The 25,041-nt window shown below is 44.5% G+C and overlaps 2 protein-coding genes across 4 annotated transcripts in view; one reads left to right on the forward strand and one right to left on the reverse strand.

Moving 5' to 3' along the window:
- Positions 1 to 25,041, forward strand: part of ZNF385A (zinc finger protein 385A) — a 314,317-nt gene that overhangs the window by 79,699 nt on the left and 209,577 nt on the right. Inside the window, exon 1 of one of the 3 annotated variants that reach the window (XM_042449889.1) lies at positions 22,230 to 22,493. The exons of the other annotated variants lie outside the window; for them this stretch is intronic. Coding sequence (XP_042305823.1) covers positions 22,484 to 22,493 — 10 coding nt within the window. The 5' untranslated portion in view covers positions 22,230 to 22,483. Of the gene's footprint in view, positions 1 to 22,229; positions 22,494 to 25,041 lie in introns of those variants that run through there. 3 annotated transcript variants of the gene reach the window in all.
- Positions 1 to 25,041, reverse strand: part of LOC121921591 (TBC1 domain family member 15-like) — a 722,109-nt gene that overhangs the window by 4,403 nt on the left and 692,665 nt on the right. The window lies entirely within an intron of this gene.

Genomic DNA, 25,041 nt, shown 5'->3' on the forward strand with positions numbered 1-25,041 from the left:
CCCAGTGTGATAAACTCCTAAGTTGCACCAGTATCTTGTCCTCTCACATACAATGTGATGCTTTTCTGTTATTGTTTTGAAATGGGAAAACTTATTAAACAAAGATTCATACCCAACATATTCAATACCTTCAAAAACACTACATTATCAAATGCTATGGCAAGGTCATCTCTGTTTCATTCCTTTCCATCCCGGTCCCATGCTTACATCAGCACAGTCTGTGGATTGTGAGGCACATGCATTTATGTGCATTTGCTTTTTCTTCAGTTATTATTTCCTGGGGCTTTTAGGTTCCCTGTGGTGCTTCCCTTGGCATATTTCAAGGCTGGGTGGTTGGCTCCCTTTCTTCTACCTTTGATCTGCCGCCTCTTTGGACCTGTGACAAAGATGAATGCCAGTAGACAAGCTGCATGCCTTTGTTTTGCCTTGGTCACACTTGGAAGAACTTGGTTTGGCTCCCTGCATTCCATAGAGAGATGAATTTCTAGCAAAAATTGAGAACTGACCTGTATAAAGGCACTTTATTCACAATAAATATACTTTTATTTTTAAAAATGCCTCAAAAATTCCCTTTTTTGGAGTACAGCTCCTAGAATCCCCTAGCATGGTCATGAGCCATGCTAGCTAAATAGTTTTGGGAGCTGTAAGAACTAGAAAAGTTCCTAAAATGTAAAGATATATAACTGAGCATGAAAGTTAGAATCGTACAATCCATTGCATCCCCTCTTACCATGTAATAATGCGAGAGCTGGACAATTAAGAAAGTGGACATGGAAAAAAATCAATTCATTTGTGATGTGGCGCTGGAGAAGACTGCTGAGGATACCATGGGCAGCCAAGAAGTCAAACAAATCTCTCTGGAAGCCAAGATGACGACACTAAGGCTGTCGTACTTTGGCCACATCATGAGAAGGCATAACTCACTGGAAAAATGATAATGCTAGGAAAAGTGGAGAAAAGTAGGAGAAGAAGGCCACATGCTAGACGGATGGACTCTATTAAAGAGGTCACAGGTATGAATCTACAGGAACTAAGCAGAGCAGTGGAGGACAGGGAGTCTTGGACATGTTTCATCCATAGGGTCGCCATGGGCTGAGATCAACTTGAGAACAGTTAACAACAACAATAAAAATCCACTCAAAAGTGGGAGGAATTTTTTTTCACATTCTGCATATCCATCTCATAACACGATGCTTCCAGGACTCTGTTTTTATGGCACTGAACAAAGCCATGCTTGTGTAGCTTCCACAGTCCTGTCATACCAAACAATATCCTGTAATAATAAGTGGGCCAAATTGATGTCAATTTGTCATTCAGTATTTGCAGTTGCAGGCAAGGAGGATCAAGGGATCATGGGTGTCTAGTGGACAATAGGTATGATGCTACTGGCTTCACAGAATAACTACTGCACATCCACACACAGTGGTAAACCAGCATAACTTCTCTGTGTCAATACATTCATTACTGGACAGTCATGTGTGTTAGCACAAGTGGCTAAAGAAGTAGTTCCCAACCTTTTCTATGTCCCACACCCCTAGAAATGTTTGGTTAATGTTTTCTACCCCCTACAAAAATAATATCACATTTGAAGATGAAGAAGTCTAATTTTCAATTTTTGAACCACAAACTAAACCATGTACAAAGCTATGGGTGAAAAAACTGAACTTAAAAAATAAGCTTTTAACATAGTGCATAAAATGCAAATTTAAATTGAACAATTAGATTTTAATTTATTCAGAAGCAATTGAGTGATGACTTGTTACTCAAGGACAAAAGCCACTCTTTGTCACACCCCCTGAAAACCCATCTTGCATCCACTAAGGGTGTGGGCACTCCAGGTTGGGAACCCCTAGGCTACAGTAACCAGAAGAAAGAAAGTATAATGTAACATCTGAAACTGGGATCCTGGCTTCTTGTGTGTTTTACAAGTCAACGTCATAAAACTTTGTTTGATTTTGGCTTACATATCTTGGCCTTTTTTTAAAAAAGAACAATAAGCTAGGCTCTTGGTTTGGGACATCACATCACAGTAAGCTTTTGCTTTCTGGACAGTTTAGTTACATAAACATACATAAGCAGGAGCAGCCAAGCAGGAGAAAAGGGCCTGCACACACCACCAGCACACAGCTTGTTTACAGTAAGGTAGTACTTTCCAGACTCCTGGTTTACTGTTATGTACAAATGCAGCCATTTTGGTATGGCAAACACATTTGTCACATTAGCTGCAGAAAATAACATAGAATCAATATTTATGAACTTACACTTATTATACTTATATCTGATAAAGCCATGTTGTACAATCATGATGACCCTGTAAGACTTTATTATACAATCATTCTGACTTTATTCTCAGTGTAATTAGAATACATTACATTGTCTATAATGTATGCATAATGCAGAAACACACCCTTGTATTCTGACCATAAGTACCCAGAATGAGTGTATAAAGCTCTGAGAATGGACTAGGATTGATTGTCTAAAAGTGTAAAATAAACTCATAAACTCAGAATGTAATTGTGCAGAATATCTTCACGATGCGTATCAAATGCACTCAGAATGGCCAATGTGTATATAATATCTTAAGAAAGCACTGAGAATACTTGGACAATACACCTTGAATATGGATAGTATGCATTAGGAAGCACTTAGAATGCATGTAGAGCAGCACCCATAACAAATGCATAATGATTGTCTAATACTCTCATAATGAATTTAGCCCAGCCTTCTCTTCCTACCCCCATCTCCTTTCTTCCTGTTCCTCTCCCTTTCACCTTCAATTACCCCCTTCTCTGCCCTTCCACGGATTCCTCTGTATATTCTCCAGAGCTCTCTCACTTTCCTGTTACCTGGGCAAGCATCGGGCAGCACTGCTGGATTATTTATATTGTGAGTACTAAACAGCTTGCCCACTTTGACAAATGGCTGCACATTTCAAGAAAGAAAAATCCGGGTTGGGTCTCATACAGAAACAGGAGACTGCAGTAATAGCACACAGAAGAGGCACTGAGAAGAACTAATGCCACGTAGAAGAGGCACAGAAATTCAGTAAGCATGCCCAGCATCAATCCTCAAAGCCATGAAGCTTCCAGATTTGATGGAGCAACTTCAGGAAACAACAATGCTTTCTCCAGACAAATGAAAGTGGAAAGAGGATAATGCATTTTGGTCTGCATGAGTGCACTGGGGACAGGTGGAGGACAGGCAGGTGTATGTACCTGTTCCCCATATCCTTATTGAAGTACTTTCTCTTTGGCTAATATTAAAGCCTGTGGTAAAGATAGCAACTACCTCTTAGAGGCTCTCCATGCCTTAGCTCAGTCATCAATTAGAATGGGGACTGCAGTCAAGAAATCAGAAGGGTAGGACTTAGAAGGGTTCTATAAAGGGACTAGAAAAGATCCTGAAGTGTATGAAGATATATAATTGAGTACTAAAGTTAAGATGGTCTATGTCATTGTACTTCCAATTTCTAGTCATGGCTAAGAAAGCTGGACAGTGAGGAAAACAGGAAGAAAACTCACTTGAAATATGGCTGTGGATTCCGTGGACTGATAAAAAGAAAAAAAGGAGGGGGGATCCTAGAGGAAATTATGCCTGAACTCTTCCTAGAAGCCATGATGTCTAAACTGAGACTGTTTTACTTTGGACATTTCATGAGAAAGCATGACTCACTAGAAAAGATAACAATGCTTGGAAAGGTAGAAGGCAGTAGGAAGAGGAGGACTGCATGCCAGATGGATAGAACCACTCAAGGAAGCCACCACTATGAGTGGTAAGACTTCATCAGAGCTGTTGATGAAAGTATTACCCCAAGGTGTAGCCCTCTGCACCCTCCTCTGGACTAAATTGATACCAGAGAGGGATGTTTAGAGCATGTAGTCACAGGGGTGTCCCAGTGTGGGAAATTGCCTTGCCGTGTAAGGAATACTGGGCGGCTCCACATGGGTTTGTTGAAGACCATGTAGCCATGAAAGATCAATCACGATCAAAATCTATATAATCCCTGCACTGATCGGAGTGATGGTGTGTTTACATATGAACAGAAATCCAAGTACACTCCCCTCTGGGCATGATATTCTTTGTCCAAGAACATTTGCATTGATTGTTCAGCCATTCTCAACTTCCTTGCTCATTCTTCCCTCCTGGAAAGCCACTCACGTCCTGAAACCTGCTCCAGGATATGTTTTGCCCTATAAATGTGCCTGCTCAGGCAGTCTCAATTCGATCCCATTTGAGGTCAGACAGGCACTCTGTCTAGATCTCACCTGACTCCTCAGCATAAGCTGGCCACACCACAAACCTAAGGCAGCTGCTGAGCCATTTCACAGTGTTTCCCGGAACTATGCATCTGGAATTATGCTCTGCAACTTCTGAAGTCCCTTTCTGCTACCACCTTTTATATCATTAGTTCTTGATTGTGTGCATGAGTGAGTATCTTGTGTGAATGGTGATTCCTGTTGATTATAAATAAACTAACTTTTGAGCCTGTACTCTGTTTCTTGGAACAGCTATACACAGTTTGATCCCTACTTTAGTTGCATGAACCCTCTTGGCTGCTGTCATTTGAGTAAATAAAATTTCCCTTCTTAAATATTAATTGCGGGTGCCTTCTTGGGACTCTTGCATTTTGGGTAACAATAGGGAGGTCTCTCATTCATAGGATTGCTATGTCAAAGTCGACTTGATGGCAGCTAACAACAGTGCTGAAATTGGCTGGATTAAAGTGCCATATTTGTAGGGGGAGGTTATGTGCTAAACCCTCTACCTGATGCCCCACAAATTACCTGCTAGCAAGTCTTAAAAGTTACCTATACCACTCTCTTCCTGGCATTGTTCCACCTCTGATTTGCTGCATGTGAGAGTGAGCAAGTGTATGTCTAGAGACAAGTGTTGCCTTCCTCCTGGCATCCAGTTGCTGACCTATACTGTATAAGAATGTGGTAATGAAACCAGCTTGGAAGCTGCACTTCATGCTTCTGCTGGTAGAATTGTGCTGTGCAGTCTGAAAATGTGCCTTGAAACTAGCAAAGACAAATTTAATAAAAGGTATATTAGCATCACTTCAGCTTCTTTGAGCCCTCTTGTCAGATTTCCCTGGGAGTCTGCTTTTCTTTGCTCTGCCCCTGGGACTACAGTTATTTAAGTGGAATGATGTGGCCTGGTTAATTTCAAAGATTTGCATAGGGCCTTGTGATTACTGAAAATCCTAGCGCCATCTCATAGAAGGAATCTCTCCCTAGATCCAGCACTGAGACCAATTTATGTGCATGTACTTGTTCTAAGAGAGGTTTTAAGGATTCTTACATTCTCCCTCCACCAGAGGAAGGGTTTCAGCTGTGCTGAGTCATGGTAGGTCACTTACTGCCTTACGCAGCAGCTCCTGCATCTAAAGCAAAGGCTCCTGAATATGGTGAAAGGAAGGAGGCTGTCAGCAGCTGCTGGGATTGTAGCTTAGCGGGCCAGCAAAATGCAAAGCATGTTGTGTTGCTGGGGCTGGTGTGTTGGCTAAGAAACAGAGCTAGGTTTACCTGGGCCATCACTGTTGCTTTTGGCTCCTAATTTTGGTGGCACTCATTGTGAAAACAAGGCTGTAGTGAAATCCCTACCTGCTGCTGCTACCATTTTTATGGATAACAGAGGCTGAGGCTGCCCTTTTGATTCTTACCTGGTCACTATTGTCAGGTAGTTGGTACAAGAAGGAGTTACTCTTGCTTGGCCAGCTGCTGCTAATGGGCCAGAATACCCAGGCTGCATCTGCACTGGAGAAATAATCCAGGTTGATACCACTTTAACTGCCATGGCTCAATGCTGTGGAATTCTGGGAATTATAGTTTTGTGAGACATTTAGCCTTCTCTGTCAGAGAGCTCTAGTGCTACAACAAATCACAGTTCCCAGGATTCCATAGCACCGAGCCATGCAATTAAAGTGTTGTCATGCTGGATTACTTCTGCAGTGCAGATACAACCCCAGTTTGGAAAAGCCATTCTCTTTTGGACAAATTTCAAAACCCAACAGCCAGCATGTTTTATTTTTCATTCCTTTTACTATTGGTGCCCAGCATGAAATGTGCCTATGCCCTCCACCCACTTCCCAGCAGCCACATACTTGTTCTGTATTTTCACAGAGCCATCCAGCACAACCTTAAGATCTCTCCACTTGTCACTGGCTGCTAGGTCAGATTCCATCGGTGTATATGTAAAATCGATCCCAGTTAAATACACTGAATCTTATCTGCCGTTTTATAGGCTAGTCTTGAAGTTTAGAGACAGATCCCTTTAGAATTCATCACAATCCAGTTTTGTTCTCACCATGCTAAGGAATTTGGTGTCATCAGAAAATCGGGTCCTGGTTCTAGGTCATAAATGACTCAGTTGAAAAGCACCTGTCCCAGTACAGATTTCCAGGTGTGCCCACTGTTCATATTCCAAAAACTGATAATTTATTCCTGCTTCCTGTATTTAACCAGTTTGCAGTCTGGAAGAGGACCTCTCCTCTTATTGCATGACTACTAGATTTGCTGGAGAGTCGTGAGGAAATTTTTCAAAGGCCTCTCAAGTGACCACTTGAACAAATTCTACCAGATCACTTCACCCATAGATTTAATGACTCTTTCAAAGAACACTAAAAGGTTAATGAGATAGGACCTGCCTTTGTAGAATCTATATTTATTATTCTCTAGTAGGATTTGCCATTCAGAGTACTTGACATTTTTATGTCCTTTACAATCCTTTCCACAGCTTACCTGGAACATATATTAAGCTAGCCATCATGTAATTTCCTGGAACCCTCCTGGATCCCTTCTAAGAAATTGAGGTTATGTTGGCCACTTTGCAGTCCTTTGCTACAGAGGCTGATCTTATGAGCAAATTATATATTTAAGTTAAAAGAGCAACAATTTCACGTATTCTCAATGATTTCTGAAATGGATACTGTTTGATACTGGTGGTTTATTTGTTTGCTTGCAATTTGTCAATAATGTCTAGATTCTAGAGTTTCCCCTCTTGACACAACTGTTCACCTCAATTTCATAATGCTCCCATCCTGAAAACATCAGTGCAAACATGGGTCATCTGTATCTTAAGATAAACAAAAAGAACTGATTCAGGCCTCATTCTGACTCACCTATTTGCGCTGGATGGAACTGGGCAGATTCAGTCCCCGCCCCCCAAATCCCTCTGGAAGCAAGTGCCCACTAATAATTTACCTCAATCAGGGTAATTTAACCCTGAATGCCATTGCAGCTCTTGCAGAGAGTTCACATTCACGGAACCGGTATAAAATGAAGGCGCCTTTGCTGTCAATCAAATTCAGTTCCGCTTTCATCAGGGTGATGTTTCCTGCAGCCATTGGGCAATCGGAAGTGTGATTCCCCCCTCCTTTAAAAAAAACAACAGGCGGCAGTATGCGCATATTTTGTCAAATTTAAAAACCTCCAGGTGTGTGTGTGTTGTGTGTATTTGGGTCACTACAGATTATGGATCTTCCCCTGCCTCCGTTTTCAACCCCAAAATGCAATCTAATGCAATCTCTGCATCCTCCCTCCTTGCGACCCCAGAATGCCCCATACACATACAACAACAACAACAACAACAACAACAATAATAAATTCCTCACCCCAAATGGCATCTCTGCATCCTTTGCTTTCTCACAGACACCCCAGAATTCCTTACAGACACATACAGTAGCAAAAGCATTCTCTATCAATTTGCCAAATTGAAAGGGAAACATTTGTAACATTCGCATTGTAGCATTCGCATATAAAAAAATAATTTGGAAAAAAAACCCTATTGCAAAGTGCCTGCTGGAAGCAAGGAAATGAAAGGGAAAGTAGCACAAGAAGACACACATTCTATCTATATATGTATTTACCTGTAGCAAAAAGCATGCGCATATAGTCTGTCAAAAATAAAAAAATAAAAAGAGAGAGAAAGCTGCCTGGTGCGAGAGGGAAGCTTGTTCCATTCTGAGCCCTCCCTCTAACCTAATATCCTCCCCTGAACTTGACCCTTCATCCTGCTCCTTCCTTCTCCTCCTCCTGCTCCGTTACCCTGATTGCCCTTTGTGGCCCCTTCTTTCCCCCAGCTCCTTCATCCTCCTCTTCCTCCTCCGTCTCTTGACACCCTTTCTCCAAGGCTCTTTCCTTCTCCTTCTCCTCCTGCTCTTGCTCCGTTATCCCGATTTCCCTTGGCACCCTTTCAAGACTCCTTCCTTCTCCTCCTGCTCCTCCTCCAATTCTCTTGGCATGGCACCCTTTCTCCAGTTATACCCTCTGCCCTCCCTCTGACCTAAATCCCTCCCCTGAACTTGCCCTGATCATGATAGGGGCCAAGTTCATATTCGCAGGACCCAGTTTTTCCCCCAAAAGATACAGCTTTTACTCCACTTTCAAAAGACCTGTGCTAAGGGGCATTTGCCCCTCAATGGGTGTGCAAGCCTCAGATTCACTTGTGGGAGATTCGGGGTAATATGAACTTCCCAGGGTTAATCCGGGTTCTGATCCGGGGTAAAAGGTAGTCTGAATGGCTCCTTAGCTTCTCTTTAGTCTCCCCAGAATGACTTTATTTCCATTGCCATCCAACAATTCAATTCACTCCTAGGTATATTTAAATAATTATTTATTGTTGCTCTTGATGCCATTAATAATATGATCTCAATAAAAAAAAATTGCATCCCTACTTGTCTGCTTGCATTTCCTTTGTGCAAGTTTATATTCCTTTTTGTTCACCTTATTTGCACAAGACTTCCAGTTTCTGAAGAAGTCTGCCTCCCAAGCTTCCTCCACACTGCTTCTTTTTCATGGCTAAGCAGAGATAGAGTATTTGTTATTATTCAACCCCAGGTCAGGAATTATTCAATTGACAGTCAGGAAGAATAATAGACTACCAAGTATTTTATGGAATTTTCTCTCCCTCTTCAAATATCCCAAGATGTTATGGAGGAATTAGTCTGCCAAAGAAAAATGTGGAGGTTTTGTGCAAAATCCTTTTTTCTTGCACAGAAAACCCTTTTGCCAGCACAGAAAACAGTTTTTTGTCCAAAACCCTCCCAATTATTCCTCAGGATGCTTAAATATGGAGAGAATATTACGAAGGAAAGTTCGTATTTCCCAGCAACAGAGAGAAAACTATGCATAGTTCAGGATTTTCATCTCTAGTCATGGTAATATGAAATAAGTCAGATAAGGGGAAAAGCAGGAGGAGGGCAGAGGGAATCTGGGGCATTTTAAAACAGCCAAAAAAGTGGGAGGATTAAGTGGGACTGTCCCTGTGAAATTAGGAGAGTGGGAAGGCATGAGAAGATGTCATGAGGCAGTAGACTCTGGGGCTGTACATACAGTCCCTAAGGGGTGGCACGATGCTGCCCCTTTCCTAGCTGGATCGGGGCCATGGCAAGCAGCTCCTTTTTGCACCCTAGAAAGGGTGCCATATCTGTCTTCCCGCGGCTTAGTGGTGCTCCTTTGATGCTGCGTCATATGGATGCAGTGTTGGAGGAGCACCATGATGCCATGCACTGTGTAGAGCGGCGCACAGCATCATGGCGCCCTGGGGACAGAGTTGGGGCGGGCATCATGTGGAAGCAATGCCCTGACTCCACCCCAAGCTGGCCTTAATGGCCGGTCTGTAGAGGGCCAAAGTTAGTTTTTTGTGGGTTTTTCGGGCTATGTGGCCATGTTCCAGAAAAGTTTCTTCCTGACATTTCGCCAGCATTTGTGGCTGGCAATGGCAAAGTTAGCTTTTCTTTTGTGGGCAGAATGAAGAGGGGTTGACTGTCTTCAACACCCCATGGAAGACTAGGACAACTTTTACCTATTCAGTTACATTTTATGTTTCTTTAGTTGAGATGTTACTCAAGATCAGTAATTCACAGAGCAGGGAATACTATCCCTCTGGAGCCAGTAGAAAGGGTGAAAAGAGATTCCATCTGAACATTAGGAGGAACTTCCTGACAGTAAGGGCTGTTCGACAGTGGAATGCACTTCCTCGGAAGGTGATAGAGTCTCCTTCCTTGGAGGTCTTTAAACAGAGGCTAGATGGCCATCTGTCAGGGATGCTTTGATTTGGATTTCCTGCATGGCAGGGGGTTGGACTGGATGGCCCTAGTGGTCTCTTCCAACTCTACGATTCTATGATTCTATGATTCTATGATTCAGTGGAGTTGTGAGGGAAAAGGGAATGGTGAGGAGGCATGAGGAAAAAGGGACAGCAGGTTTAGAGCAGGGAAATAGCTAGGATTTTGGGAAGGGGAGGGGTCCAGACTAAGTACCACCATTATAATGGGGCTTGGGCATGGCAGTGCAGCAGCACACACCATTAATTGTATCTACTGGAAAGGGGGGGCGGATCCCACGGACCCCCCCCTTCCATTAGAAAAATGAATGGTGTGTGCTGCTGTGCTGCCGCACTCAAGCCCCATTGTAATGGTGGCACTTAGTCTGGGACCTCCCCCCTTCCTAAAATCCTAGCTACATCCCTGCTGTTTAGAGACAAGAGGAACCAATGGCTCAGTTGCTACTCAGCTAGCTGTTCAGTTGCTGCTTCCAAGGTGACCGGGTGCAAAGGGAGCAGCAATTGAGATTGGTTGTTTTGAATTTTTTTAATTTTGGGTGGTAGCCCAAAAAAGTTTGGAAACCACTTGTCTAACTGTTACTCTTTCCTAAATAAAGTTGAAAACCACTTTGTTTAGTGCTCTTTCTCCATGTTCAACAGGTTTAAAGTGATGAAGGAGAGGATGTGCTTTGACCTCCTCTGGGGTCTGAAGGGTCTGAGTCATTCTGGAAAGGACTCAAAGTATACTTCCTACGGTTAAAGTTTGTCTTTTTAAAAACATAAATTTTTGACTTGGGCTGAGGTCTGTTAGTTTTTGAATCACAGTTGAAGTCCTAATGACCTGGACTCCAATTAACCTGAATTGAGAACTAAGTTTATGTCTTTTTGTTTGTATGCCAAGTTCTCATTTACTAGAAGATACAGAATTGGCCAATTAATGGGCAAGATATTGAAGGTCCCAGGGCTTAAGAAGTGTGGGGCTTTTTATTTAAAGTAAAAGATGAGATTGGGAATGCGATGTGAGGATATTTATGTAAGTCTTCATGGTGTAGTAAAAATGAATTAGAAAGTAATTATTACTAGTCTTTCCTAACTCCAACTCTGTTAGGTGAAACTGATGTGAAGCAGGCTTCAACAATGAACAGTAAGCAACATATTTTTATGGCGCGTATAGGTTATCATTCAATATGGATTTTGCACAGTAGAGAGATTTCTGCTGTTATGTTCAAGTCATTTACTATTTATGATGACCCTAAGGAGGAACTTATCATGGGATTTTCTTGGCAAAATTTGTTCAGAGGAGGTTTGCCATTGCCTTCATTTGAGGCTGAGAAATACTTGCCCAAGGTCGTTTTCTGTGACTAAGTGGAGATTTGAACTCTGATGTCTACAGTTACAATCCAACCCTGAAACCACTACACTACCCTGGCTAGTCTTCCATTAATTTGCCTATTCTTTTCTTAAGTTGCCTATGTGCCTAACTGCACATTAAAAACCCTTTGTTTGGAAAGTCGCTTTGAAATCCTGTAGGCTACTTCTTTTTCTCCTGCCCTTTACCTTTCCAAGCATTATTGTATTTTCTAGTGAGTCCTGCCTTCTCATGATGCAGACAAAGTATGACAGCCTCAATTTGGTCATCCTGGCTTCTAGGGAGAGCTCAGGCTTTATCTGTTGAAATACCCATTTGTTTGTCTTTATGGCCATCCATGGTATCCTCAGCACTCTTCTCCAGCACCTTAACTCAAATGAACTGGATTTTCTTTCTGTCATCTTTCCTCGTTGTCCAGCTTTTCCATCCATACATCAGTTGGATTGTTTGGACAATCCATCCATATGATGGTTTGGACAATCCTTACTTTAGTAAGTAAACACAGCTACTATTATCAGCTGCTGGGGAAACAGCAAAGAATGTCCAGGCTGTGAGCTTCTGAAGATGCAGATGATATGTGACTCATTGGTGGATGCAAAAAGGTGGACTAGGTGAAACTTGGACCTAGTATCTGCCAAAGCAATTCTCATGCTCTGAAGAAAGTGGCAGTACACCTCAGTTTGAACATGCTGTTATCTCTCTTCCCTAGGTGTTATAATGATGGCTCTATCATGTTTAAAAGTGGGAAAGTGTTGCTGCATGGTTCAGGAATGACTTTGCCCCCAGGGTTAAATCATTGTGTAGCAGCCACTTTTGCAGGAGTAGGATAATGTGAGTATTAGCCTGTAATTATCTCAGGTGTAGGCTCTGAGTGTTGCAATTAAGTGAAGCCTTTGTAAACATGTCTGCACCTGTCTTTATGCATGAGATGGCATACAAGCTGGTAGTTGTGAATGGCATTCAGTTACTCAGAGATGACTGAAGCATTTTGCTGTTAACTTTTTTTAAAAGAAGACCCAACAAATGCCTGAAAGAAAATGTCTCCCATGATCCAGTCTTTGTTGAGACCCCACACTGAGCATGCAAAATGCACAGTCTGTGTTCAAACAAGAGGTTTTGCCATTCACATGCATAATCAACAATTTCTGCATTTTTGTTCTTATTCTACTACTTTTGCTGTGGGCTGATTCACAGGATCCCACTGGCGGCAAAGTGCTACAAGGCAACTTTCTTTATCAATGTTCACATGGTAATTTTATAGCTTTCAGTGAACTTGTAAAAATAAGATTTCTTCATCCCCTGCCCCAAAATTTCCTCATAGACAATCTTGCACCAAGGTGAGTGGGGAATCTTATGTAAGGATATCTTTCCCGATAAATTTAAGAGAAAACACCACCTAAAAATGGCTCTACATAAGAGATTTTGAGAGGTATACAACATATGAAGAGCTATATCAAACATAACATTAGGAAGGCTGTCTGTCTTTTTAATTAATAGCAGGCACACTGGGGGATTTTAATAGGGACCATTAAATGGAGAGGGGGAGGGTTAGCCCTCTGCTGTTGGCCTAAGTGAAAATAAATATCTGATTGGCACCACTTTTTCCTGGTGTAATTTTTCTTTGAATAATGAAGTGAGAGGAAAACAAGCTTATTCTCCATGAGCACTGTGGTCCTAATGACCTCTACCTGGCCTCTCATTTCACTGAGAGAGAGAGAATTGTTTCCCAATGTATAGGCTTCATCTCTAGTCAGACCCTAAGAGTGAACCTGAATTGATAGACGTTCTGTATTTGCCAGGCAGTAACTAACATTTTCCTTCTCACTCTGTCTCCATTCCAGGCAACACTTTTAATTCATGATTTCTGGCTGTAACATAACATGTACTAGCCAATACACAGAATCTCAGGGTGTATCTACACTGTAGAAATAATGTAGTTTATTACACTGTAGCTCCAGCCTAAAGAATTCTGGGATTTGTAGTTTTATGAAGCCTCTGTCAAAGAGTGCTGGTACCTCATAAAACTACAAATCCCAGAATTACGTAGGCCAAAGCCATGGCAGTTAAAGTGGCATCAAATTACATTATTTCTAATATATAGATGCACCCAGTTTGACGACACCTCTAACAGAGAGTGGAGGACACAGTAGGGAGGTCTTTTTACTAGTACCAAACTTCACCCCTCTCATCCATGTCAACTTTACAAGAGCAAGATATCCTCCACATCTTCCTCTCCTCTTGTGACAAGAAGCTGCATGCATGCCTTTAATGTGTGAGTGCTCCTAGCTTTGGCTCTGAAGCCCAAGTGATAGTAGCAAAAAAAGGGGACCTTTCCTCCCCCTCTTATTCTCCATAATGAGTCACCAACTGCTTTAACTGCTGAGGGACTAGAAGCTGGGGAGCATTATCCATACTTAGGTAACATTAAGGATTGACCACTGGGATGCACATTATGTAGGGCAGCTGTTGGCAACTGTTCCAAAGCCACAGTTGGTGCAAAATGCTGTGACCCTCCAGTTGTCTAACATTGGTTGTTGAAAGAATACTAGATCTGTGCAGCAGAAGCTAGCAAATTACTATACAAATCTACATACACAATATATTGATTGAAGTGCCTTCTGTTAAAAATCTCTTTTAGTACTTTCTGCTTACGAAATGTGTTAGATCACAGGGTAGGGTTTCCCTGAACCCGCCCCACCCCTTGTTTAATTTTCTTCCAACGGAAAGTCCTATTGCATATTATTCTAGGAGGATGGCAAATGCACAGATGTGTTAGTAGGGTTCTGTTAGCACATCAGAGCTTGATAGTTTTTTTGTCATGATTTAGGTTGCATTATTAATTTTTTACTGCAAATTAAAATGTTATGCTTGTTATCATTGCATCTTCTTTTTCAGAAAAATGCAGATGGATGGCAATTCATCTCTGTGGGCATCCTAAAGCACATGTCATATAGGACTTTGTATCCCTTCTGAACAGGCTTTGTGTGGCCCCAGCTTTTGAGAGAGGGGTAGGAAGGAGAGCTTTTCCATACCCTGCCCCCATCCTCTTCCACCCTCCTGCCATACTCCTGCCTGAGCCTGCTCTTCTGCTCTGTATCACAGCTGCTTCCGCACCCTGGCCCCAAGCCTGTCCCACACTGGAACCATCTCCACTCCCTCCCAAGCCGCTCCCAGTCTTGTACCTTCTCACAGAACAGAAGGAGTTCATCAAAATTGAGGAGTTGAGGTTGTTGCATCAAGCTCTGCCAGCATGAGAGAGGGAAGGTTGACTAACTTACACTGAACTCTTTAGCAAGAAGAACAGGAAATCTCAGTTGCTTCTCCCACCCATATCATCTCCTTGCCTCTTCCTTTTCTCTCAAAAGTTGGTTTGATAGGAGGCATTGCATTATTAATTTTGTATTAATTACAAGAACTTCAACAGGGGCTAGAAAATCAAGGGAAAGTCAAGCTACAGTCAGGTGTGCCCCTGTCAGGACCTTTAATAGAACGGATGTTCTTCCACACACCCATCTGCTTTAGTGATGGCAAGGGCTGAGTCATGTGTGTATAAGGGCACTAGGCTTTGTCCTTTGTTTCATCACTTAGTGGCATGCTGTTGAACCTGTGGATGCTCATCGTTTAGTGGCATTTTGTTTCAAGGGATATGGGAACCATGTACTGTTGTAGTTAACATGCTGGAGTAGGATTGGGGAGAACAATTGCTTAAGGTCAGTGCAAAGAGCCCCAAACCTCCTTCTTTGGAGGTTTTGAAACAGAGGCTGGATTACCATCTGCTGGGAGTGCTTTGATTGTATATTCCTGCATGGCAGGGTGTTGGACTGGATAGCCCTTGGGGGTCTCTTCCAGCTCTATGATTCTATGAAATACCCAGCAGACAGCAAATCCTGGAAGCTAGATAGGGTCAGCCCTGGTTAGCACTTGAATGGGAGACCACCAACCAATCCTAGGTGCTGTTGGCTATATTTCAGAATAAAGAACTAGCAAAACCTCCTCTGAGTATTCTTTGCCCAAGAAAACACTAATCTGAAATTCATGGGATCACCATATGTTGACAGGTGAGGACATGCGCACACAGAGAGTAATTCTGGGCTAGTCACTCCCTCTAAATCTAATCCACTGCATGAGATTGTTTGTAAGGATAAAATTATATGTATGTGTGTGTTTTGAGGATGAAAGAGGATCATTAGCTTGTGCATTTCTCCTGAGGTTTTGGATGAAGGTTGGAACTATATTTGTTGTTGCTGCTGTGTGCCCTCACACCATTGCTGACTTATGGTGACCCTAAAGCGACCCTATTGAGGGGGTTTTCTTGGCAAGATTTGTTCAGAGGGGTTTTGCCAGTGTCAACAAATAGGAAATCTGTTCTAAGCGTGCAGCTTTTTGTAGCCACTAGAGGATGGATTTGGAAACCCACAGGTTTGCGAAACTACGAGAACTATTTGGGGGGAGGGATTCCTATGGGCAGGGAAACTTGAACAGAAGAATTGGGACTGAGTATATTCAATAAGCATGAAATGCTAGCTGATGATTACAGTGGGAGAAAATTTGAAAATGCAGTGGGGAAGGGAAGGAGTGGGAAAGAGAGACTAGAATAACTTGGAAGACAGCATGAAAAGTTGGCAAAAATTCTGAACAGGAAAACTCCAATAAGCATTATTTTATTGCAGGTGCTTCTTGTAAATCTCAGGCTGCATCTGCACTACTTTAACTGCCAAGGCTCAATGCTATGGAATTCTGGGGCTTTTATTTTTGTGACATATTTAGCCTTCTCTGTCAGAGCTCTGCTACCACAGCAAAATACAAATTCCAGAATTTTCATAGGATGGAGCCATGATAGTTAAAGTGGTGTCAAATTGCATTAATTCTGCAGTGTGGCAGCAACCTCATCCTATAAAGATTGCTTTGTAATGGCTCCTTCACCCACTAGGTAGGGTTGCCAAGTTCTCTTTTTTTACTGGTCTTGTTGTAATGCCCTCAACATCTCCATAACAAAATATAAATTCAGCAGATGAAGGTTTTTCCATCCTTGCATCTCCTTTGCATTCTGGGAATAGCTTCATTTGCTGAATTTTTGCTTGTCATGCAGTTGTTAAAAAAATGGGAGCCCTGCCAGAGAAAAAGAGTTGGCAACCCTATTACTGAGAAGTGATGAATATTTATATGCAAACTCATCGTAACGTACATATTCATTGAAATGACTTCCAGAATAGGAGCTGTGTTTAGCCTGTTGCAACAAGCAAGAGTATCGTGCCCCCTTAAAGTCAGATGTATTATTTTGGCATAAACTTTTGTGAACCAGAGCCTACTCCCATAGACGTGTGGCATGCAATCCATATTTCTCCTATCCAGGCCATGTCCAGCCACAGAATTTATTGACCATACTGACTGTGGGATCCTGGGAGCTGTAGTCAAACAAGGTACATTTTCCAAGCTCTGCCTAGTTCTTCGTAGCTCGAAGGAGGGGAGTCGTTGGTGTCCAGTTTTGTTTTTTCTAGTACCAGGGAGGTATTTTGTTACTACAAGAACATCTGGGATGTTCATAGACTCATAGAATTGTAGAGTTGGAAGAGACCACAAGGGCCATCCAGTCCAAACCACTGCCAATCAGGAACTTTCAGTCAAAGCATCCCCAACAGATGGCTATCCAGCCTCTGCTTAAGGAAGGAGACTCCACTATAATCCAAGGGGTTGTCTTCCACTGTCCAACAGCCCTTACTGTCAGGAAGTTCCTCCTAATCAACATCTTTATCAATGACTTGGATGACAGAATTGGGAGCATACTTATCAAATTTGCAGATGACACCAAATTAGGAGGAATAGCTAATACTCCAGAGGACAGGATCAACATTCAAAATGATCTGAATAGACTAGAAAGCTGGGCCAAAGCTAACAAAATGAAATTCAACACAGAAAAAAGTAAGGTACTGCACTTAGGGCAGAAAAATGAAAGGCACAGATATAGGATGGGGGACACCTGGCTGAATGAAACTACGTGTGAAAGGGATCTAGGAGTCCAAGTAGACCACAAGTTGAACATGAGTCAACAGTGCGATGTGGCAGCTAAAAAGGCCAATGCAATTTTAGGCTGCATCAATAAAAGTATAGTGTCTAGATCAAGAGAAGTAATAGTGCCACTGTATTCTGCTCTGGTCAGGCCCCACCTGGAATATTGTGCCCAGTTCTGGGCACCACAATTCAAAAAGGACCTCGAGAAACTGGAGCATGTCCAAAGGAGGGCAACTAAAATGGTGAAAGGTCTGGAAACATTGCCCAATTAGGAACGACTCAGGGAGCTGGGGATGTTTAGCCTAGAGAAGGTTAAGAGGTGATATGATAGCCCTGTTTAAATATTTGAAAGGATGTCATATTGAGGAAGGAGCAGCTTGTTTTCTGCTGCTCCAGAGAACAGGGCCCGGAACAATGGATGCAAGCTACAGGAAAAGAGATTCCACCTCAACATTAGGGAGAACTTCCTGACAGTAAGGGCTGTTCGACAGTGGAACGAACTCCCCCGGAGTGTAGTGGAGTCTCCTTCCTTGGAGGTCTTTAAGCAGAGGCTAGATGGCCATCTGCTGGGGATGCTTTGATTTGGATTTCCTGCATTGCAGGGGGTTGGACTGGATGGCCCTTGCGGTCTCTTCCAACTCTACGATTCTACGATTCTATGATTAATGTTTAGGTAGAATCTCTTTTCCTATAGCTTGCATCCATTATTCCAGGTCCTATTATCTGCAGCAGCAGAAAACAAGATTGCTCCCTCCTCAGTATGACATCCCTTCACATATTTAAACAGGGCTATCATATCACCTCTTAACCTTCTCTCAAACATATGAAGGCCTATGGGGAGGGGATGAAAATGTGTGTGGGGGGAGTAGTTTCCGTTCCCCCGCTAAATCCTAAAGGAAGCCTAAATCCCCTTTTCCCTTAAAAAATTGAAAAAAAATGATTATGGGAACCTTTTCTACCATATTTACTATTCCATTGTCTCCAACATAGCTCCCATTCCTTAGAATTCTGAACTGTCGGATTTTTATGAATGAATGCACGCTTGTTTCTTGTTTGTTGCTCATATTGTGTCCATATCTTCCATAAGGCTACACTTCTGTTGCAGGGACAGGGAATATTCCCACAACTGAAACTGTAACACTTTGAATACAGGAAAATACACTTTGGTCCCCAGATACCACAATCATTTCTGTTATGATTGCCATATGGAATGGAGTTGCACAAATGTCATGGCAACCTACACAGCATCTGCTGTGATGCAATCAGTACTGAATTATACAGCACCTTGACCCAAGTACTGGCAAGATTTTTTCTTTCTTTCCATTTCTTTCCATCTCTTTCATTTTCATGGGCTAAGTACTCCAGTCTTCTGCACATGCAGTAAATTTACACTCAAAACAGATGTATTTGATATACAGTATTTGATAAATTTCATGTCAACCTTCAGCAACCCTTAGCCCACATAACCTGTGATAAGAAATTATGGGAGTCCTCATTCAAAATATCTTGCGATCTAAAGGTTTCCTACTCTTGTTTCAAAAGCACTGTTTAGGAGTATCCCTTATGGCTCCATATTCCAGCATGTGTGTTTGTGTGCGCACGCATGTGTATGTGTGTTCTTCCAAGTATTAGAGAAGTGAGGTGGAGGATATTTGATTTATGGTGACCCTATGAATGAGACTTCCTAAACACCCTGTTGTCACCAGTCCTGTTAAGATCTTACAAACTCTGGGACATGACTTTTGTTGTTAATCACCCTTCCATTGATCTTGACCCATGGCGATCTTGTAGATATCTCCAAGACTCCCTTGCCCTCTACTGCCTTGCTTAGTTCCTGTAAATTCATATGCATGACCTCGATCCATCTATCCCGCGGCCTTCCTCTTTCTGGTTCCCTCCACCTTTCCGAGCATTATAGGGTTTTTCCCAATGAGTCATGCCTTCTCATGATGTGGCCAAAGTATGACAGCCTCAGTTTAGTCATCTTGGCTTCCAGAGAGATTTCTGCTTTGATCTGTTCTAGGACCCATTTGTTTGTCTTTTTGCCTGTCCATGGTATATTCAGCATCTTTTCCAGCACCACATCTCAAATTAATTAATTTTCCTCCTGTCCAGCTCTTGCATCCATACATAGTAATAGGGAACCCAATGGCTTGTACAATTCTAACTTTTGTGCTCAGTTGAATATCTTTACATCTGTGTAAATAATATCCATGACTACACTGAATCAATCCCCCTGTAATGCAGTCTTCCCTGCTTCCCACTGTGTTCCACCTTACCAAGCATTACTGTCTTTTCCAGTGAGTCATGTCATCTTATGTTATGCCCAAAGTATTACTGCCTCAGTTTGGTCATCTTGGAGCAAGCTTGTTTTCTGCTGCTCCAGAGACTAGAACATGGAACAATGGATGCAAGGTACAGGGAAAGAGATTCCAGCTCAACATTAGGAGGAACTTCCTGACAGTAAGGGCTACTCGACAGTGGAAGATGCTCCTTTGGAGAGTGGTGGAGTCTCCTCCTTTCGAGGTCTTTAAACAGAGGCTGGATGGCCATTTATTGGGGGTACTTTGATTATGAGTTCCTGCATGGCAGAAGGGGGTTGGATTGGATGACCCTAGGAGTCTCTTCCATCTCTAAGTCCCTATTCTATGTATTCTATGATACTATGTATTCTATTCTATGACTAGAATATGTATTCTATGATACTATGCATCTGAGGAAGTAATAGACTGTTGCTCATGCTGCCAACTGCTTTCTTTCAGTACACAGAGAGAGCTTGTAGCACCTTTTGATACTAACTGAAAGGAAACTTTCTTCCAGTGAGCCTCAAAGGTGCTGCAAGATCTCTCTGCTTAATGGTTCTGCATACCAACAGGGCTATCACTTTGCATTCTGCTCAAAAGGGAGGGCATTTTGACATTCCTCCTTGACAAGAAGACTAGGTCCTGGGGGGGAGGGGGGAGACAGACATGTCTAGTGGTCACCCTGCCTTAGGGTCATCACAGGTCGGAAAGATCTTGGAGGCATACACCGATGTGTGGGTGTGGGTGTGCAGTGCGTGAGTCCCTCAGGGCCTGAACAGGCAAGCCAAAATAAAGCTGCTTTGGGTCACTTTGGAGGTATGCTGTTTAAATGATGCATGTGTCCTAAGAGTCTGGAAGCTGTGCCAAGCCATGCTCCAGTCCTAAGGATTGGAGCATTGCTTTGGCGCAGCTTCTGGCCTCTTAAGCTGAGTGTGTCATTTAAACAGCATACCTCCAAAGTGACCCAAAGCAGCTTTATTTTGGCCTGTCTGTTTGGGCCCTCAGTTTCCCAGCTGGCCTACTTCAGCCTGTTGCAGCAGGGAGGAAGAAAGGCAGGCAGGTGTGCGTGTGCCTCCTCCTCCTCCTCCTCCTGGGCCTCCCTGGTGCATGCTCTGGTGCGTGTTGGGCCCAGGGCATGCCAAAAGGGAGCCTTTGACCTGTGGAGCAAGAGCAGCCTCAGCTCCCAGCCACACTTTCCTCAGGAGTGACCAGAGGTCCTCTTCACTGCAAAGCAGGACCAGGCACCCTCAAAAGGGAGGGCCTTCAAGGAAGGAAAGATGGAGGAAGCCCAAAACACTCCCTATATAAAGATGAACCCAGGCCTCTCAAGTCCTCCTCAAAAGGGAGGGCCTTTTGGAATTTCTTCTTTGGACCGAAGTCTGACAGGGAGGGCAGGTCCTTGGGACTGGCCACCATGAGTTAAAACACTCCTATTAATAGAAAACCATGCTTCTGAAGTCCTCCTCAAAAGAGAGGACCTTTTACTGTCCTCCTGGACAGTGGGGTTGAAAGGGAGGGCATGTTCTGGAAAGAGGACATTGGTTCACCCTGAGGTGGTAAAAACAAACCAGCTCCTATACATATCAATGTGTGCTTCTTAAGTCAGGCTCAGAAGGGAGGGCCTTTCGGAATTCCTCCTGGACACAGGGTTGAAGGGCAGGTCCTGGAAAAGGAGGACCAAGTCTGGTCCCCCTGCTGCGCCAGATCCCTTTGCAGACTGGGTTCTTGTAAGTCTCCAGAATAGATACAAACTCATGCTTCTTAGTCCCGCTCAAAAGGGAGGGGAGGAGGAGGAGGAGCTTGGGGCTTGACTCCTGATGGACAGAAAGGCTGAAAAGGAGGGCACAGGGCAGGTCTTGGCGAAGGGAGGAGGAGGACCGAGCCTGGCCACCTTGGGAGACACGCTCAGGCCCCCTCTGCTCCCAGCTGCTGCTTATTGTTGTTGTTGTTGTTGTTGTTATTATTATTATTATTATTCTCTCTTGCCCCGAAGTCTCCCAAGGGGGCTGCAAGATCAGGGTGGCCGCCACAAAGGAGGACAAGGCGTGGGCAGAAATGGAGGACAGGACCAAACCGTGCTATTATATATTATATATATATACACACACACACAGACAGTAGACTCATAAATTATAAATTCAGAAGTCCTGCTTTTAAAAAAAGGGAAGACCTTTTGGACTGAAAAGGCTGAAATAGGGGGGTCCGGGAAAAGAAGGAAGGCTGGGGGTCACTTCCACTCTACCTATTACTATGATGATGATGATGATGATGATGATTTTGGGTTGCCTGCAGGCCCTCTTCTGATTGGGCGCCCGAGTTGGCCAATTGCAAGCCGGGGAGGGCGCGCGCCAGCCAGCCAGCCTGGGGAGCCCGCCTTGTCTATGTGTGTGTGTGAGAGAGGGGGGGAGTATGCCCCCTTTGCCCGGAGGTAGAGCCGGTGCCTGGCTGCGCTGACCCCCTTCCCCTTCCCCCCTGGCGATGCCTCCTCCTCCTCCTCCTCTGCCCCTGGTCCGCTCTCTCAGGCTCCCTGCGCCTCCGCCTCCTCCTCCTCCTCTTCTGCTGCTCCTGCTGCTGCTGCTGCTGCCTCCTCGCTTCTAGCGCCTCCAGCCACCGCAGCAGCAGCAGCAGCAGAAGAGGAGACGGGGGAGGAAGAGGAGGAAGGAGAAGGAGAAGAAGGAGAGGAGCTCCTCTGCCTTCTTCCCCGCTGCCCTCAGGCGCCAGGTGCTGCTCCGGCAGCCGCGGAGACGAACCAGGGATGATCCTCGGTGAGTAGTGCCTTTGGCTCCCCTTCTCTTCACTCCTCTCATCCCAGACCCCTCGCCCGGTTGGAGACCCCCGCACTTCTCCCCTTTGGCTTGCTTGCCTGCCTTTTTTCCTTCCTTCCTTCCTTCCTTCCTTCCTTCCTTCCTGTCTCTGAAGCAGCAGCATCCCTCATCCGCGCTCCCGGACCCGGGCTGCGTCCACACTGTAGGAATAACCCGTTCTGACGCCTCCTGCACAGTGGCTCCGTGCTGCCGTGGAGCTCTGGGGACTGTGGTGGGTCGTGGCCCCAGAGCGGAAGGCTAGAAGGGAGGACAGCTGCTGGGAAAGGAGGACCACGTCTGGTCACCCTGTTTCAGATCCCTTTGCATACAGATGTCTTATAGTCTCCACGATGCTACAAGATGGAGGGGGGGCAGATTCTGGGGGCCACAACGGATGACAGTTCCCAGAATTCCATAGCGTTGAGCCATGGCAGTGGAAGCGGCGTCAAAATGGGTGATTTCTCCAGTCCTACGAAGACCCCTGTCAACCCAAGGAAAGCCCGCAGTGGTGTAATGGCGGGAGTGTTGGGCTGCTACGACTCTGGGGATCAGGGTGTTTTTTTCTTTTCTGCTCCAACATAACCCCCCCCCCCAAATTGGGTGACCTTGGGTGAGTCACACTCTCTCAGCCTCAGAGGGTGGCAAGGGCAATCCTCCCTCTGAAGCAACCTTGCCAAGAAAACCCCATGACAGGCTCCCCTTGGGTCTTGGCAGAAGTCAGAAATGATTTGGAGACCCCCAACAGGAATGTCCTCTCTTTGGCCCCAATCCAGGTTCCCTTTCCCCAAATCCAGACTACAAAGAGAGGGAGGAGGATGGTGGGGATGCCCCCAGGCTGCAGTCAGGCCAAGCAGAAAGGAATGAAGGACAGGGTCCTCCTGAAGAGAGGAGAGCCAGCAGTGTGGAGTAGCAGTTGGAGTCATGTTGGACTGTGGCTGGAGACCAGGGCTCAAATCCTCAAGCATTAAAAAAGACCCACTCTCTCAGCCTCAGAGGATGGCAATGGCAACCCCCCACCCGCAAACACCTTGACAAGAAAATGATATGTTCGCCATAAGTCAGAAATGACTTGGAGGCACGCAACAACACCATTTCTTGGAAAGAGGAAGAGCCGGTCATCCATCCATTCCCTCCAAGGATAGAGAAGGAGGGGGGGGGAGAGTGCAAGGAAACCTGCCCACCTTCCCCTTTCATACCTTCTCTGCCACCCCGAAGGCAACTGAGGTCTGCATCACTAGGGAGAAGTTATTGAACTGTTCTGAACAGCAAGGCTTGGGGGAGTAGGAAGAAGGAGATGAATGAAGCTGAAGGACTATGGAGGTTGGCAATGCAGTGTGTGTGTGTGTGGGGGGGGGGAGATCACAAGGCAGAAGAAGAGGATGAGGACAATCGTGGTGTAAACTCTACCATTGATCATTACCCTTCTTTGGAGACCCCAGGGACAGCAGTGCAACAGGAGAAGCCCCTTCCTGGCCTTGCCTGCCCTGCTAAGGGTCTCTCTCCCCCCACACCTCTTCTCTGACATTGCTTGGCCAACAGCTGAAGGCCTTGGGGTGGTGGAGGTGGAGGGTAGCCCGTTGCCAGGCAGACAGGAGATTGGCAATGGTGGGTGGCAGGGGGAGGAGGGGGGGAAAGAATAGATGAATCCCTTATTTTGACAAACTGTCTAAAGCTTGAAGCATCAGTGTTGACCTAGATCTCTGTGCATGGTGAGGGAGGGGGGCTCATATGCAGCCAGACGCTCCTCCTTTTTCCTCTTTTTCCCCTCATTCTCATGCTCTTTCCTTTCCTGTTTGGGGGCTGATGGTCAAAGCAAGCTCCCCAAATTGAAGGGCTTGGTGTGTGTATGTATGTATGCACTGGGAGAAGGGAGGAATTATTCTCTTTCCTCCACCACCCTGTAGTAGAGGTTTGAGTTCTTGTGAGCAGGATACAGGAAGCAGCCTCAAGGTGAGGGGATGTTCAGGGTTATTTATCACAGATTAGTTTCTCCCTTTTAGGCATGTTTGCATCCTCCACAGCCCAGGAGGCTAAGGGCTGGCTTTCTTTCCAGGTGTCTGATGCCTACTAAAGGATTCAAGGGGGATTTTGATCTATGCTGGGGACCTATGCTGACTGCTAGGCCAGTCCTGTCATTACATAAGGGGCAGCTTTCTAGATGTTGTTGTTGTTGAACTGTACTTCCCATAAATACCATGGGCTAAGTTTGCCTAGGGCGGTTGGGAGTTCCAGCCCTACAATGTCTGGGAGGCTAGATGTTCCCCACCACTGCGTGAGATGCAGTGAGGTAGTTGCTTTGGGCAGCCGATGCTGGGGGCTCTTGAGGCGCTGAACTGTTCAAAGTAGCCTGTCCTGGTTTCCCAAAGCCATTGATTCTCCAGGGTTGGTTCTCTAATGAGTTTTAGACCAGCTCCCAAAAGCTTCAGCCAATGATGAGAGATTCTGGGAGCTGAAGACCAAAATCAAAAAAAGCTAGAGAACCATTTCCTTTCTGCCATGTTTGGGGGCA

Source organism: Sceloporus undulatus, chromosome 2 (assembly GCF_019175285.1).
Source record: "Sceloporus undulatus isolate JIND9_A2432 ecotype Alabama chromosome 2, SceUnd_v1.1, whole genome shotgun sequence".
Taxonomy (NCBI): domain Eukaryota; kingdom Metazoa; phylum Chordata; class Lepidosauria; order Squamata; family Phrynosomatidae; genus Sceloporus; species Sceloporus undulatus.